At 41.2% G+C, this 17,529-nt stretch overlaps 1 protein-coding gene across 3 annotated transcripts in view; it reads left to right on the plus strand.

The window, feature by feature from the left end:
* CSPP1 (centrosome and spindle pole associated protein 1) overlaps window positions 1–17,529 on the plus strand; it is a 96,774-nt gene that overhangs the window by 67,287 nt on the left and 11,958 nt on the right. For all 3 annotated transcript variants that reach the window (XM_015598638.2, XM_006924015.3, XM_025041120.1), the window contains 9 exons: window positions 488–637; window positions 1,026–1,172; window positions 3,664–3,768; window positions 5,476–5,542; window positions 6,117–6,231; window positions 9,146–9,285; window positions 11,641–11,781; window positions 13,465–13,511; window positions 16,090–16,150. In XM_015598638.2, the coding sequence (XP_015454124.1) occupies window positions 488–637; window positions 1,026–1,172; window positions 3,664–3,768; window positions 5,476–5,542; window positions 6,117–6,231; window positions 9,146–9,285; window positions 11,641–11,781; window positions 13,465–13,511; window positions 16,090–16,150 (973 nt within the window). The remainder of the gene's footprint in view (window positions 1–487; window positions 638–1,025; window positions 1,173–3,663; window positions 3,769–5,475; window positions 5,543–6,116; window positions 6,232–9,145; window positions 9,286–11,640; window positions 11,782–13,464; window positions 13,512–16,089; window positions 16,151–17,529) is intronic.

The following is a 17,529-nucleotide window of genomic DNA, read 5'->3' on the forward strand; positions in this document are numbered from 1 at the left end:
TCGAATGCTAACATGTTGATTTTACTGTTGTTTCAAGATACTAATCAAGCCAAGAAACTTTGAGACAGAGTAGCAACGTTATAAGTCAATACAGTCATGAATTATTTATTGAGTACCTTCTAGCAAGGAGGAACTTTTATGGTTGTTACATATCTTTTTCATTTCATTTCTTTGAGCATCCTTTGAGATGTAGTCGTTATTCATTCTTTTTACCAAGTGAGAAAACTGACCAAGAAAGTTTCCTAAGGTCACACAGTCTGTAAGGATTTGGTGGAGCTGGAATTTTACTCAGCTCATAATGTTGCATTTGACTCATGACATTACCTCATGTAACCTCCCTAATAAAACACAGGAAACTGAAAAATTTAGGAACTTTTTACTTTCAAAAAAGGATAGAAATGTTGAATTCATAGAATACTCAGAAGAAGTAAGTGGTATTCTAACTTTTCAGTAGTTTACAAAGAAATAACTAGGTTTAATTCTTTAGATTGAGGAAAAGAAACAAAGAGAGGAAGCAGAGCGAGAGAGACTGAGAATCGCAGAAGAAAAAGAAGAAAAACGGCTGGCGGAACAGAGAGCGCGAATCCAGCAAGAGTATGAAGAGGAACAGGAAAAGAAAAGGGAGAAAGAGGAGGAGGTGAACTTTTTTCCTCCTCCTTTTTACTTAGTCTGAAAGTGAAATTTTTATTTTGTCTCGAAAAGGTGTTTATTACTTACAGAGGAGACCAGTCTTGGGGCACATTTAGAAAATACCAGTTCAGTACCCATTCACTGGATATTATTTTATTAAAGTGAAAAACTAAGTGAAGAAAAGGCATAAATGTTGACATTTTAAAGTCAATAAATAGTTTATGCTAAGGATGTTATAAAAGCTGCCTAATTTATTGTGAAGCAGACAGTTTATGTTAAAGAACAACTATATCTTCAATTTTGCTTCTTTATTGCACACAAATAAGGCAGCATATTTTTGAATGGAATAGGGAATATATGTGTGGAGTATATATAGTTTTCTCTTTATTTTAAAGCAAAGGCTAAAAAATGAGGAGCTTATTCGGTTAGCTGAAGAAAGACGAAAAGAAGCAGAAAGAAAGAAGAAAGAAGAAGAGGAAAAACATAACCTGCAGCTTCAGCACTACTACGAAAGAGAGAATGTACCTGGGCCAGAATCGAAGGTCAGTCTCCAACGAGGTCGGGTAAAGCGTAGTTGAACCCACTTTGTCCGCGACAGTCGGGGAGTTGGTACCATGAGGGAGAAAGTGGGGAGGGGGGCCGCACTGGACCTGCTGTACGAGGCGATGTCACTGTGTTCTGTTGCTGTCCCCCAGTGAATGCAGCGGGTTAATTAGCCATCTGGCTCTGTGCCCGTGGCCCGTGGGCCAGCACCCTTGCACTATTCACGACAGGGACAGGACAGAAATTGAGAATAAGTGGAAACTTACGTGGCAACTTGTAAAAGTGATTTTATGTCTGTTGACTCTGCTAATACAAAAGCTGGGCTTGAATTACATAATGTCCTTTTAAGTTTTTTATTTATCTAGTAATTCTTCTGACTGTTTTACACATTTGTCCATGATGGATGGGAAATTAAAGAAAAACCGCTGGCTCAGCACAGCCTGGTCTGACGTTTGTGCCTGAGATGGGGGTTCACATCCACTGTTGGGCACGTGCATCCAAGTCACTGGACGGAGCTTTCCTCTCTGTACACCTGGGCTCCTGTTCCAGAGCTGTGTTTAAAAGTCCGTGCGTGACTGTCACAGGCATCTTGTTAAAAAATGCGTGTTCTCGAGTCTCATCTACAAAGTGTCTGATGTACTGAGTCTGATGGCCGCCTAGGAACCTGCATTTTACTGGCATCCTTAGGGGTTCAGATGTGGTCGGCCTGTGGACCACACGTTGAAAGACCCTGTATGTCTTGTGGGTTTAGCCCAGTTTAATTTAAGAAAATTGTTTTTAGAAATTTAGATTTACGCAAACATCATTTTTTCAAAGCAGGATTGATAAAAAGGTCACTTTTTACCAGTGGGCTCCTCTGGTGTATTTATGATGTGGTTTGGTACACTGTCCACTGTGTAACCTACTTTAGATAACTTGAGCCATTTTTAATTGGTTCAAATAAACAATTGGATTTCTCATCCCAGGATTTTATGATAATAGAAATGGCAAGAATTTATCATTAGAATTTGCTAGAACATTGAGAGAATTCATAAATAAGATCTATAGTTTTGGTTTGTTTTGTTTATTTTAGGGTTCTAGGAATATTAGGCAGTAGTCTTTATTAGAGTTTAAAGCTGAATATTTGTTCAGCCTTTTAAAGTATATTATTCAAGTATCATATTCTTTTTTTAATAAAGTTTATTTTTTAAAGCAGTGTTAGGTTTACAACAAAATTGAGTGGACATCAGAATATTTTATTATAATAGATAATCTATTATTTGTTAGCTTCTCACAATTGTGTTTCTGCCAGTTCCTTATTAGGTTTAAGGAAAATACTCTTTCTTAGGAATATATCATTTTATGACTGGTAAAATTTAATTGTGAAGTACCGTAAAGTTTTAAATCAGCTTTGATCCATTTAATGCTTTTTGCCGTTAATTCTAAAATTGTCATTGCTAGCTGCCATTTTTTTCATTTGCATATGCCTGATACGTATTTTTGTCTACTCTTTTAGTTTTTACTTGTCACATTTTTTATTTTTTAGCTTGTATATTTACTTAGTTTTTAAATTTGTTTTTTACCCTAATTTGAGAGTTATAATCTTTGAGGTAAGGATATCTACATTCTTTTCTTTATCATAACTGATATAGTTGGTCATATTAATTGGATTTGACTGTTTTACTTCTGTGATAGTTACTTGTTTTCTTATTATGTGGACTATGCTTTGTTTGCTTCGTCCTCTACTGTTCTTTAGAAAGTTTATATTGTCTTTATAATTTTGCTGTGGTCACCTAGAGGTTTTTAAAAAAAACTTTTTCTTTCATATATTTCTAATTTTATCAAAGTCCAGCAAAGTAATATTTCATTTTTACTGTACAAAATGAGCAATGTAACATCCACATGAGAGCTTTTTTACCCAGATAATTATTATTGCACTTTATTGGGAGTTTTTAGCATTTTAATTTTAATGTGAAGTTGGGAACTATTAGCTTTATTACATTGTAAACTGAAATTGTTTTATTTTCATATGGACACATAGAACTCTATTGTGATCTAGAAAATTCTCACATCTGTAACGCTCTTGGTGACAAGAGAACTAGATTATAGTTGATCTATTTGTTTTCCAGAAAAAGAATTTTATTTTATTATTAAGATGATTGTTTTGCTTTGGCTATATATATATTTTTTGTTTTTGTTGCTTTCCTGATATTGTGTATGCTATTGCTTTACTTAAGTTTGTTGAACTTTTTTATCCTGATCTGAGTCATATTTTTTTAATAAGGATATCTAAATCCGTTTATGTTTACAGTAACTGATATATTTGATTTTATGTAATTGTTTTTCTGACTTTTTTGGTAAAAAGTAGTTTACCAAATAAAAGCAATAACATTTTGCACTTTTTCGATGGTTTTGTTAAGTATTAGGTGTGTATGTGTGTATATATACATACACTTACGTGTGCACGTGTTTGCGTGTGTGTACACATTTATTTTTGTTTCTTTGTTTCAGCACTTGAGACAGCCTTCTCCTGTGGTTCCTGCTCTTCAGAACAAAATTGCCAGCAAACTCCAAAGACCTCCTTCAGTTGACAGCATTATAAGTTCCTTTATTCAAGTATATACTTTTTCTTTTGATTTGTTAATGTTAGCTAAGTTATTTTGGATTGGGGAATTGAATGAGATTTTCCTATTCATCATATTTAGCTAGGTTACATTGTTTCAGTTCTGAAATATAGGTTATGTCTACATTAATTCGTCTGCTATTTCAGTTGTAACTGATAGTACTCTGTACCCTAAAGTTTAAATTCTTTTGACAAATCAGAATTTAGCACATGGTTCTTGTCCAGGCCCTCAAGAATGCCTTGTCTTTGATACTGTATCTTCCGGCTAGCTGTAGTTATGCTAATGAAGTCCCTTATACACGAGACTAAGCTGTAATCAAGAGAGCCGGGAAAATGTTCCAGAAGGGTTGATCCTTGAGTTGCCTCTTGAAGAATGAGTAGGAATTTGCCATGAAGAGGAGGAGGGTGAGGGACTCTAAGCACGTACAGAATCATGGGGAAGCGTAAGGCGCGTGGCACACATGGAGAACACACTGCGTTTGGTTGGGGCCTGAGAATGCCTGAGCAAGGTGGCCGAGGAGGTGGCGGGTAGGACACGTGCAGGGGGTTATACAGAGTGCAAAGGGGTTTGACTTTACTCCGTAGGCTCGTGAATCCCAAACAGATTCATTACCAGAATGGACAAACGTATTAGGAGAACATCTTCCTGAATCTCACCCTCTCAGATTCTGAGTTAGTAGGTGTGTGGTGGATAATATATGGGAATTCATTGTAATATTTAAATAGAATGACACAGCCATGTTTGTTTTGCATAACGTTATCTTAGGCAGTGGTGTGGAGATGCAGTAGAGGCCAGGATGCTTTGCAGATGTTCAGATGTGAGACTTTGAGGACCTAAACAAAGGCAGTGGCAGTAAGAACTGAGAAGGGGTGACAGCATCAGGATATATTTAAGAGATACAAATGGTGTGTGTGTGTAGGTAGGAGTCAGTGACAACTTCACGTTCTGGCGAGGGTTATGTGGAGTAGGTGTTTGCAAATGTGGATTGTGGCTAAGAAAGCCTGGGACTGGGTTTGCAGCTTTGGAAGTTGTGGACATTGTTGCTTGTCAGGTGAGCGCGATTGTCTAGCATGAGTTCGGGGGAAGTAGAGAGGGCTGGAGATGGAACATGGGGGAATTACCAGCAGAGCAAGGAAATAGAGACAGAGAGTGACAGAGTGACAATGATGTCAGTTGCTCCTGGCCAAGTAAAATAAGGGCTTAAAATGCCCATTGCATGTGCCACTGGGGTCATTTGGTGACGGCGAGAGCAGTGTTGGCGGGGGGATGGGGTATGGGAGCAAAGCCAGCTGTGGTGAGGAGTGAAGGAAACGAGGTAGACGCCGTACCTGCTGCATTCACTGCTCTTTAAAGCGCCATGGCGCTGAGGGGAAGGAGAGAATGGACAGAAGATGGTGATGAGGGCGAGGTAAGAATTTTTTTAAAGAAGGGAGAGATTTTTAAGTGTAGTTGAGAGGAAGGTGCTTGGAGAGAGGAAAAGGGTGGAGAAAAGGAACTGACGGAGGGGTAGGGGTCTCTTCTCAGGACAGTGCAGTCGACGAGGTTGTCTTTGGTGGGGGCGGGGACCCCAGCATTGCGCTGGGAGGGAGGATGGACATAAGTGAGTTTGTAGGTAGGACGGAGGGGAGGCTGGTTTCTTTGACACATTGCTACGTCCGAGCAGGTAAGACACTGACATCTGTCAATGGCTGTTTAACAGGAGCGGTCCGTGTCCAGGGCGCAGTCTCCTCCGGTGCCTGCCAGGAAGAACCAGCTCCGTGCAGAGGGTAGGGTTAACTAGCAAACTTGTAATCGAGAATATTGTTAACTTTTTATTTTGAAATGGACTCATAGAACATTGTAAAACAGTAGAGATAGAGAGGTGCTGGGCACCCTTCCCCCGGCCCCCTCGGTGGTGACAGATCACACGGTGTAGTAGCCACACTCTGCAGACTTTCACTAGGCTTCACCAGGTTTCACGTGTGCTCGTGTGTGTGTGTGTGTGTGTGTGTGTGTGTGTGTGTGAGTGTACGTGTGTAGTTCTGTGCATTTTTATCACGTACAATTTGTGTAACTGCCACACAAGGTGCACAGCTGTGCACCTTGCACGCCCCTTTATAGTTGCACTCTGACCCACCCCCAAGAGTATTTCTTAACTTTCGAAACTGCTGTGTTGTCAGAAATGTGTTTGTAGGGCTTAATGATGTTCACAGATATGATCTTATATGGAAAACATCAAAAATAACTTGCATAAAAATGTCTCTCTGAGCATTCTAGCTTTATAAGTTATGTTATATTTTCATGTTTAATCTTTTGTAATTATACCTGTTATAATTTTTACCTATCACTGGGAATTTGCAGAGGAGAAAAGAAATGTAATTATGGAATTGTCGGAAATGAGGAAGCAGCTCCGCAGTGAGGAGCGGCGTCTGCAGGGGCAGCTGCTGCGCGTGGACGACGACGAAGCCCGCTCGAGGCAAGCTCCGGTCGCTTCCGTTCGTCTCGAGTTCTTTCGTGTCTAGGATAAGGAATCATGTCAGGGAGAGCCGCCCCGTACTCCCACAGTTTGGAGCAGGGTTAATTAATGTTTATTGAGAACCACCTTTTTTAGAAGGCATGGTTTGCATTTTAACAGATTGTTGGGGAAATTGTAATGACTGAAAAAGCTTTTTCTCCCAAAAGAAATCTGACTAAATAATTATATTCTAGTGGAGGGACCTAGTGGAACTAATACAAAATAGAATATGATTTTTTGAGTCTGTTTGTGTTTGTAGTATATAGTAGGTTTTCTCTTATTTTCCCTTGGCAAAATAGCTCTTTTTAAAATTAACTAATCTGCTTTGATTCACATTCTTCAATTTTGTATAGATAAAGTTGCCTTCATGAAACATTCACAGTGGCTGAATTTATTCACTGTGAAAATATGGAATATTTAATGCTTATTTAACCTAATATAAAATATTTAAATAGAGCACTGTAATTGTCCTTCTGTACTGCGAGTAGTTTATTTATGGCAGCCGTGATATTAGTGGTGTTGACAAAGTGGTAGAAAGATCAGTCTTTGAGGCCAGAGAAACCAAGATTCAAAGACATGCTTTATCTACTAAGTAGTCTGATCTCGATTTCATCACATGTAAGCTGTAGATAATGTCTACCCCTTGTAGTCTTATGAGCATGGGAATTAAGTAAACTTATATACTGAAAAGTACTCAGCATAGTACTTGACATGTATGTATTAGATACTCAATGTTACCTTCCCCCAGTCTAAAATAGAAACTATAAAGAAAAATATGGTAATATGCTACCAAATATAATGGGTATTATCCACAGTCCCCAAAACTAATTTTACAGTAGGCTTTCAGAGAACTTTATACCTAGTTAGTTAATTAATACTCTATTTCTGTAGTCCAAGGGAATTAATAGAATAGGCAGGCAGGTTAGGTGGGGACTTTTCTGTCAGGGTTTGGGGGACTGACAATGAGAGGACAGAGATAGGGGATGGCATCGCTAGCCCCGAAAATAACATAAAACCAAATATCTCCTGCTTCCTTCAGTACCAGGTAGGCCCCCTCTAATTTTGAAAATGTAGCTCTAAGCTATAGGTGTAAGACTCCTGCCTTCATTTCCTTATTCACTACATCTTCCCTGAGCAGCCAGAAGGGAACAGTGGGATCCCAGCAGGTAATGCTCCTGCTCTCCTGGAGTTTGCTTCCAGGCGAAGGATTCGCCAAGGCCACAAAGCTTACATTGTCGAGGCTGACACAGACCCCAGTGAACCACGAGGTGATGGGCACCGCATTGGAGGGTCATTACAATGCAAAACAAATACTAAACAGGTCCTAGAAGGCCATTAAATACTGAATTCCTGTTTAGTTTCATTAACACTAATAGTTACATAGGCTGCTAAATTAAGAATTAGATTATTAGATCTTCTATACATGGGAGCTGGCTTGTGTTCTTTGTGTCCCTAGCACATAGTAGGAGCTCAATAATGTGATGAATTAATGAATAAGAGATTTTTTTGGTGAAATTATTACAATATTGGAATAACGAACCAAACCTGAGATGTCTTTGGTACATATTAAAATTATATCAAAGTAAATGTATTTAACCAATTCATGCTAAATGATGATAACTCTAACACATCTAACTTCAGTTAGCTGTAGAATTTTCAAGGTTCTTTTAAATACATTATTTATTCTTCACTAGAATCTCTTGGGGTAGGAATTATCATGTATGATTTGCAAATGAGAAAACTGAAAAGCTGACTGGTTTCTCTTAAATCATATTGGTTTGCCAAAAGAGAGCACAGTCTTCAATTTACGAATGAAAATAAGGAAAATAAAATGTCAACAGTCTATTATAGTGAAATTAAACATGCATGTTTAGAATATGGAAAGCTGTACTTGTTAAGGCATTTTTAATATAAAAGTAAATGTAGGAAAACTATACCGATCTCCTAATTACTTAGTAGTAACTGACCTACTATGGAAGAATTAGTCATTGATAATTACTACCTTGGGTGCACATTTCATCATCTAGCCAGTCTAAATCTTGAAATTTCCTCACCTTGTTTACTTAGCCAGAACATGTCTGGAGAATGCCAACAAGAATCTAAGCGAAGTATAATTAGGCAAGTTAACATGCTACATTAAAATCCTACCACATACTGGACTAGTGTCAGACATCTCAGTATGACCTTAATCTGCATATAAACTGATATGCACAGGAACAGTTACAGATATGTTAATGACTCACTTTACATAATGCAATACCTAGACCTGCCCACCAATGAGCCCTAGAAGCAGTGACGCAGCAAGCATGCTCAGCATCCAGAGCTGGGTTTCTGAATATCTTTCTCCAAGAGGCAGCAGGGCCCCTGGGAGAAATGGCTGATTCTAGGGCTGGGGCAGGAGAAGTACAAAGTGATCCTCAAGCATCTTGTACCAGAAAGGAAGGAAGTACTCAAAAATACAAAGGATGGAGACATCAAAAGGAAACAGGAGCGACCCTCGAAAGAGCTCCCATGGCCAAAGCTGCTATAATTTGAGCAACAGCATAATGTAGTATTCGGTTATAACCCAAAGTACAAAATAAATATATATGACACAACAGTGACATAAATAAGTGACTGAATAAGTAAAGTCTGCGTGAACATTTTAAGATAAAGCCAAATCATCCTCTTCTAATAAGGGACTTTACACCTGGGCATTTTGAAAGATCACAAACAACCACCTTATAAATACCCTGTTTTAATATAAAGATTGAAATAACATGTTAGAATAGATTTTTACAATATATTCTGGTGAAAGATGACAAATTTCTTGAGTGAAATGCGAACTCAGATTTTAGCCCCATAAAACACATCATAATTTGTCACCGATGTGCAGGAAAAGAGAAAGGAACCCCATGGACATATTTGACATGGCTCGACATCGGTTGCAAGCACCTGTGAGAAGACAGTCGCCGAAGGACGTCGACACCACTGCTTTTCAGAATATTCTTGACTTCAACGAGCTGAAAGATAGAGGTGAGTAGGCGGCCGCTAGAGCAAGAACCTTCCACCCACGGCCAAGGATCTTTAAACATGTTCGTATCCTTTTCCTAAAGTGAAGTTTTACCTACGATGCATACTGTAAGTGCTGATGAGTAAAACTCCTATGTACTCGAGTTGTTCATTTTACCGTCTGGGGGATGAAGCTTTACCTCGGCTGTTTTCTTTCGGAGAACACACAGCCGTGGAAGCCTCGGCGGTGGGTGGGGTCATCCAGAAGTGTGAAGAATGGCACTTGGATTTTAATGGAGGGTGGACAGAGCAGGACGAGCTTGGGAAAGGGACTGAGCGATTGGAGGAAAAGCAGGGGAACGTGGATCCTGAAAGCTGAGGGAAGAGAAGGGATTGTCTGAGACAAATACTGAAAATGTCAGTTGGATCACAGGCCATTGGTGACCTCAGCTTGATCTTTTTTGTGGGTTTATGGGATCAGAAGCCAGTTACCTTTGGGGCGAGGAGGAGCGTTGGAAGCAATTAGCAGCAATTAGCATAATGCAACCCGTGGAAGAACCTTGGCTGGGAAGGAAGAGAAAAGCTTCTGGAGAGGGAGGAACTTTTAGGATGCTAATGTGAAGAGCTGTTTCAGGAAGAAGTGGTTTAGGGTGCAGGAGGGTGGGAGTGATTGTTGGAGAGAGTGGGGTATGTAGGATTTTTGAAGGAAGACGGTAGGGAAGGTTAGATGTGGGTAGAGCAGGGGAGAAAGCTTATTAGGGAAATAGAATGATCAAGGTACACAGAGGCCTGGGAGACTGAAAATGTATAAAAGGAACCAAAATGTGTTATATGCGGTATTTCTTTAGGAGCATTGAGCAGAGTAGGTGTTGGCATGGAGGAGGCAGATGGTTGGATGTGTGTTCATATGACCTATACCAGATAAACCAGAATTTAAACTTCTCTTCTTTTGGTTATTTTTTAAAGTGATATTATAGAAAGTTTTGAATACAGAAAGTGGAAAGAGAAAATTCACTTTCTGTAAACCACCTAAATAAAAAAAACATTAAAACAAGATATAATTATATTCATTTTCTTTTTTACTTAGATTTACACCTCATCAATTACACATACCATGTATTTTTTTTTTTATGTGCTATTGTTTGTTGATTACTTACTATATTTCAGGCATTATGTTAAGCCTGTGGGTCTCAGAGTTTGGTCAGGGAACCTGTGAAGTCAAAATTGTTTTTATTATAAACTAAGATATTATTTACCTATTTCATTTTTTTCTCCCGTGTATATACAAGTTTTCCAGAGGTTAGAGGCCTGTGATCACTTTATTGCTCTGAAGCTAACAGAATGTGCACTTGTGTGTTCTCACGTTTTAAAAACTTCTTAGTGTTAACATCTAATATGATGCTTGTGTGTGAGACAGACACATACATTGATTGGGGTCCTTAATTTTTAAGAGTGAAAAGAAGTCTTGAAACCAAAAAGGTTTAAACCACAAAATGGAACTATTTATTCCCCTCTGTTACCATATCTAGTCCTCATTCATCCTATGACTTAGTTGTCTCGTTTGTAAAAAAGAAAACTGAATCTGGAGGCAGTGAAGTCAGGGTCCAATTCAAGTTCATGTGTCCAGAGTCTCTTCTGTTGACTTTGCTCTTAACCATTTTTTAATTCTTAGATATTCAACATATTTCCCATTTACTATTTTGATAATTTCTGATCATAAAGCTTTTTACATATTTAAGATCATTTCTTTATAACCTAGTGGTACAATTAGTGGATCAAAGGGAATAATTTTTTCAAGGCTATAAATTTTATGAACTATAGTCTCAGGATTTAAAAATCACGTTTAACATTTTCCTTCTGGTCGCTTGATACTCCTGAATTTCAGCATAGGTGAGTTCTTAGACCGTCGCGTCCTCCGGTAATGATGTCCCTCAAGTTCTGGCCAGTCTGCTCTTACCTGGCTTTTTGCGTATTTGCAATGGCTAAAGTATTAATCGGCCAGTACCGTTACATTTCCATGATTACAGTGTGTTTTAGGGATCAGCTGTGATTGGTGTTTTCCGGCTGCCCATGTTGTAGCCATGCGACTCACTGCCAGGTGTGCATGTACCTAGTTGCCCTGGGTGGCGTCTTGGGGGACTGGGTGGTAGGGATGGAGAATCCATCCACAGCTGTTGCTTTCTGGGGGCTCCCTTATAATGTTGCTAAGTTTGTTAAAAGGCATTTATTTAACGAATATTAGTTTCGTCTTCTTTAGTTTTATGATTTTAATGTCCTTTGACTTTGGCTATGTCGCATTATCTATACTGTTTCCTGACTCTGAAATTAGATTACTCGTATGTTACAGAAAACTATGTTAAATCTTATTTTTTGCACCAGATTCAGAAACACGAGTTGATCTGAAATATATGTACCCGGATCCTCCAAGAGATCATTACACCTTAGAGATTCAGCAGCAAGCCCTGCTGAGAGAGCAGCAGAAGAGACTGAATAGACTGAAAATGCAGGAAGGCGCCGGAGGTAAGAAACAGTTGCTACTGTTTCCAGGGGTGTCAGTCGGCTGTTGTAGTGTCGGCTCGCTTTCTCCAGCCCTCGTGTTGATTTCAGCCCCAGGCAGGCTCACAGCCCTGTTGGCCTTTAGTCCCAGAAAAGGCTCTACTGGGCTTGGCTGGGTCAGGCATCCATGCCTGGGGGGGTGGCCAGCCATTTACTAGAGCCGGGAGGATTGGATGCCTTGACTAGGCCGGGTGACATCTACACTAGGAACCAGGAGCCAAGGGAAAGAATGTTAGGCAAACAGCAGAGCCTATGGGGGCATTTCTCTCCTGTGAGTGTCTGCTTAAGTCTGACATGGCGTTAAACCTGAAAAGCATCGGTTTATCCTCTGTTAGAGAAGGTAGATGCTAAAAAGTATAAGTGTAATGAATGCTGCACAGAAATGCAGAGTCCTGGGGAGTGTGTGACTAGGGGTGGGGGTCATCAGGCATCTGGAGGCAGATGGAGCTAGTTGCCTCAGAGTTGATGGTCCCTGTTGACCAGGTGACTGCATAACCGTCGTACGTATTTTACCAGCTTTGCCAGCTTAAGCCTCTGAGGGAGGCCATGGAAAACAAGTCGTAAAAATGCAGCAGTCAGGTGACGAATAGGAAGCAGACCCACAAATTCTATTTAGGAAACTTTCAGGCCCTCCCTTGGCGGGCCGGGCTTGCCTGCAGAATCTGAGGAACCTTTTTTACCTGCATGGGACAGTATCACAGGAGTAAGTAGTGCTTTGAGCCCACGTCACCGGTCAAGACTTAGGTGATGATTGGTACAGGGGGTGTTTTCCCTCTGTCTGACACAGAGTTTTCGACAGTGGTTTCATAGATGGTGATCTGACAGCAGAATAACCCAAAGTCTCTGATAAATAGTGCACATATCATCAGGAGACGAGAAGTGAGAATATTCTTCAACCTTTATACCCATTTTGGTGGAATTTTTCTTTAGGAGACCCAACTGATGATCTGATTTGGTGCGATCTTGGCAACCAAATTAGCCCAAAAATAGTCCACAGGTGGATACAGGTGCATTCTGGCACTGAGGGTATCCATCCCTGACAACGGCCACCCCCCAACTTCTGACACTGTGACTTAATTCATAAGAATATGGTTTTAACTATAAAAAATCACAAACACGGCTGCGAAATATTCTAAGAAAGAATATAGGCGGTCTTTGCAGCCTCTTTAGTCCTAAAGGCAGTATTTAAAAGGACAAAATGCAGTATTCAGAGGAACACATAAGAACGCTGACCGAATCGGAGAGGGGCCTTTGGGTCACCTGACCCCAAAACTTTTGGCCCTGGTACTAGATGCCTGGAATTGGGTTCGCTTTCTTCATTTTCATGTGAAGAAGCCCCCTGTTTAACTCCCACTAAACAAATTTCTACATGGATTTTAGATATGAGAGAAAATGGTGAATCGTGCATTATTTCCTTTTTCAGTAGGTCTCAGTTTTAGGTTCATAGTGATTTTACTTTTTTACAGTCATTAAGAGGAATGGGAGAATTTTATCCAACTGGAATGGATACTAAGTTATAGTAATAAAGATTTTTAAAACATTCTGAAATGTGATAGTTGAAAATTTCCAGTAGAGAGCTAGTCACAAAAGATATTCTAAAATTTATTTTTAAAATGTTTAACCTTTTGTTTTCTCCATTGACTACAGTGAACTTGGCTGCTGTTCCAAGCACTAAAATACAAGACCACGGAATGGTATGGACCCTCTTACAGTTTTTCAAGCTAGTTTTTGGGGGATAAAATTTTTAGGAATAATAAGTGAATATTCCAATTTCGAACTTTCAGAAAAATTGAATTAAGGTAGATTTTAAATCTATCTCATTACTACATTGGGTAGCTAGAGATGTTATTAGAATAACATGTAGAGAAAGCATATTGTAATGGCTAAAAACAAGACTCTAGAGCTAGGCTGTTCAAGTTTGTTTTTAGTGGTGTGATTCGGGCAAGTTCCTCCTCCTATGACTGAGCTTCCTGGTCTGTAAAACAGTATAACAGTACTTGCTTGCCTCTGAGGGCAGCCATAAAGATTCAGTTCTTTAATATTTGCAAGGTACATAGGGCAGGCCTAGCATGTAATAATCTAATTAAATGTTTATTAAACTAGTAAGAAATAGCTCAAGGGTTGTGAGAATTAAGTGAGATAATATATTAATGAGTGTAGTGTAAGTGTTGCTGTCAGTAGGAATCATAATACAAGTAGTGGTGAGGCCTATAAAGAAAATAAGCAAGGTAAGGGTGTCGTTCTCATCCCAAGGAGGTGACATCTGTGCAAAGACTGAAAAACAGGTAGGAGGGAGGAGATGGGCAGAGCCTCATGGGCTGTCATACGGTTTTGCCTTTTACGCAGTGAATGTGTTAAGACGCTTTCGGAGTTATTGAGCAGAGGAGTGACATGATCGGTTTCACGTTTTAACATGAGCACTGACTACTATTTATTGAGAATAAATGGTGGACAGGAAGCTACGGCTGTCATCTAGGGAAGAGAGAAGGTGACGTAGCTGGGGCAGGAGGGTGAAAGAGTCCGATTAGTTCTGAAAGGAGAGCTGCTCGGGGCTTTGACCTTGGATCTAGGGTGTGAGGGGAGTCGGAGGTGGGCTTCGGGGTTCTTGGATGGAGCTGCTAAACAGCAAGAGAGGTGGAGAAATAGGAACAGATGTAGGGGTGGGGAGAAAATCAGAAACTTGGTTTTAGACATTGTAGGTTTCAGACACCTGTGAGACAAACAGGCAGAGGTGATGAGCAGATAAAAGACAGTTCAGGGAAAAGGTCAAGGTTGGCAACAGATTTAATCTTCACACACACAAATGATACAGGTCGTACTATCCCCACTTTTAGATTATAAAAGTCAGGCCCAGCTAGGCTGTTCAGTTGCCCTAGGTTACTGGCCGGTAGCTGTTTGTGCCTGGTTTTGAACTGACAGAGATAACAGTGCTGCTAATAGCTATTACAGCACACTCTGTACCTGTGCGAGGTACGTGTATTTCTAAGTTCACAATAAAGTGTGCTTATCCCTGTTTACATCAGAGGAGCTTGCGAGCCCATGGTCACACGGTAAGCACTAATGCCAGTTTGAACCCAGGCTGGACTCTAGAGGTCCTCCTTGTCCGCATACTACGTGACCTGAGACATACTGCCACCTGTTCTGGATAGTCTGCAGGTCGGTAAGTGTCTGTGGTAACCACATTTCTTAGTGAAAAGATACTGAAGTTTAACATCTAGGAGATTGGTTAAAATCCTAGACTAATAGTAGCATATTTTGTTGAGTAGAAACTAACTCGGTATAAGCCAACAGTTTATCTTGGCCGTTAACAAAAAAGCTAATAAATTGTGGGCCCCTCATTTTCCTAGAAACTGGATTATATGGAGAACACATGAATCTGGGGAAGGTTGCCAGGGAGTCTCCAGCACTCAGTTACGTGAGGCGCTGGGATGCAGGAGGTGGGCATCATGTGCAGTGCTGAATACAGCGGGGTAAATATTAGATGCTAACATCATGAAGCCAGGAAGCAGAAGTAGAGTCAGTGGGTGTTGAAAAGGAGATTAAAATTCAGTGTGTGGAAGAATTCAGTGACAAAGGATGTTTTGATCTGTGCCACATCAGTGGAATGTGTTTCCTTGAATAACGGACAGCTCCCTACTCTGGGGCGTTCTGACACCTTAGTGCCGTTCGGTAACTCTAGGTTCCTTCCAGCATGTGACTTGATCTTAGCCTCTACTATGAAATCTTCTTTATATAAATTTAAGTTACCTGAGTTTTGAACGCTCTTTACAAGCCCAACCCAACCCTACCATTATTTTTTTGCCCTACTCCCTGTCCCTCTGTATCTGTGCTGTGCCTTCGTGGCACTGCTGTCACGTAGGGCTGGCATTTAAGGGTACGCCTCTCGCCCTCCCTCGGGACTATGCTCTACTCCAGAGCAGAAGCGCTTACTCATCCTGTACGTCCAGTTCCTAGCATGGAGGGAGCAGCACGTGCACACTGCAGCTTCATGGAAAGACGAATGACTCTCAGCAGTGGTTTAAAGAGTTTGAACGTTTAATTGGGTTCGCTGCTTCATAGTCTTCTGTTTTCATCAGCAGTAATGTGATGCTTAAAGGGTTTTTTCTTGTATGTTCAGAGCATTTGGAATGTAGTGTAGGAGGGGAGAAGCCCGTCCTACCGCTTCTCATTCTTTTTTGCTAATTTTGGGATCAGTATGGAAACTTGTGCCTCTTCGTACAAATGTTTTTTTCATACAGGAGTAATAAATAGTAATTACTATGTTTCTTTTAGCCCAGAGATGACACTAACGACTTGAAAAATTCCTTATTGGAATCCGATAGTGCTTTTATTGGTGAGTATATTTGTTTTTCATACTTAAAAAATTGGTACTTTACTCTGTTAGGCAAGGTGATAAAAAAAAGCAACATAGTTTTACTAATTTAGTGAATAATCATCAAACATGAATTACAAAGTTTTCAAAATCAAAATAACTAAGATGGACTTTAAAACTCATAGGAAGGACTTCCGGGCAAGATAGCGGAGTAGGTAAAAGCTGTGCTCGCCACCTCCCATACTCACATCAGAATGACAGCTCAGTTATCGAACCATCCCTTAGAACCACGTGAAGACTAGGTAAACAGAAGTCCTGACAGTATATAAAGAAGCCGCGACAGACTGGCAGAAGGGGTGGGTGGGGAGCAGGCTGGTCCCACACCCTGGGCGTGGCAGTTAAGAATCGGGAGGGAGAGCTCGGCTGCAGGGTCCACCCTGAGCTGTGATGGGTCCCAGCCCCACATCGGGCTCCCCAGCCTGGGGCACCAGGGCCGGGAAGGGGTCCCCATACCACCTGGCTGTGAACACCAGCGGGGATTGTGTCTGAGTGAGGAAAGGCTTGCGCCCGGACTCGCTTAAACTCATCTGCCCTGGGCTTGGAGGGAAAACAGCTCAAAAGGCACCAGGGACAGATAGGAGCAACTATATTGACTAGCTCAGGGTGAGGGTTAGAGAGGCAGGGCTGCTCTTTCCGGGACTAAAGCACTGGCAGGTGCCATTGTTCCTTTAACCTGGCTAACACTGATGGCCCTGGCGAATCCGAGACCCCCACCCCACTCACACGCCCAGCCAGAGCCTCTTCCAGTGGCTGCTGCTCACAAGCAGCTCAGGCTATAGACTTTCCTAAAATCTCTCAAAAGGTCCACAAATTCCAAACAAGCAGCGGCTGGCCTAGGCATTCCCTGTACCTCTTGCTAAGTGGCCCCATGCGTGGCACAGGCTGTGGCCAGTGTTGGCTTGGAAGCAGCCGTAAGCTCAGCACTAGCGGCACCCAGCCTCGTTCACAGTATAGCCTCTGCCAAGCACCAGCCCCAGCCCAACTGCAGCTCACTTTGTAGCTCCCCCAGCTGGCCCCCAAGACGGACACAGAGACTGACCTTGGTCTACACCAGAGCCCCTCCTAAGAGGCTCCAGAACCAGCACACCTGGTGGCCGACTTCAAACCACACCATAGCACCACCCACCCAGCTCCACAAACAGCTGAAAGGCAGATCCAGCTGGCACTACAGACCCAATAGAGTCCCGCTCCATGGGATCAGCCCCTGCACAACGTCTTGTCCTCTGTAGTCATGGCCAGCCCTCACAGCCAGCCAGCCTGAGGAGCGATCCCACCAGCTGACGTCCCAGCATCAATTACAGCTCATCAGGGGGGCACGCACAACCCACAAAAGAAACGTG

The sequence above is a fragment of the Pteropus alecto genome, unplaced genomic scaffold (genome assembly GCF_000325575.1).
Source record: "Pteropus alecto unplaced genomic scaffold, ASM32557v1 scaffold87, whole genome shotgun sequence".
Lineage (NCBI taxonomy): Eukaryota > Metazoa > Chordata > Mammalia > Chiroptera > Pteropodidae > Pteropus > Pteropus alecto.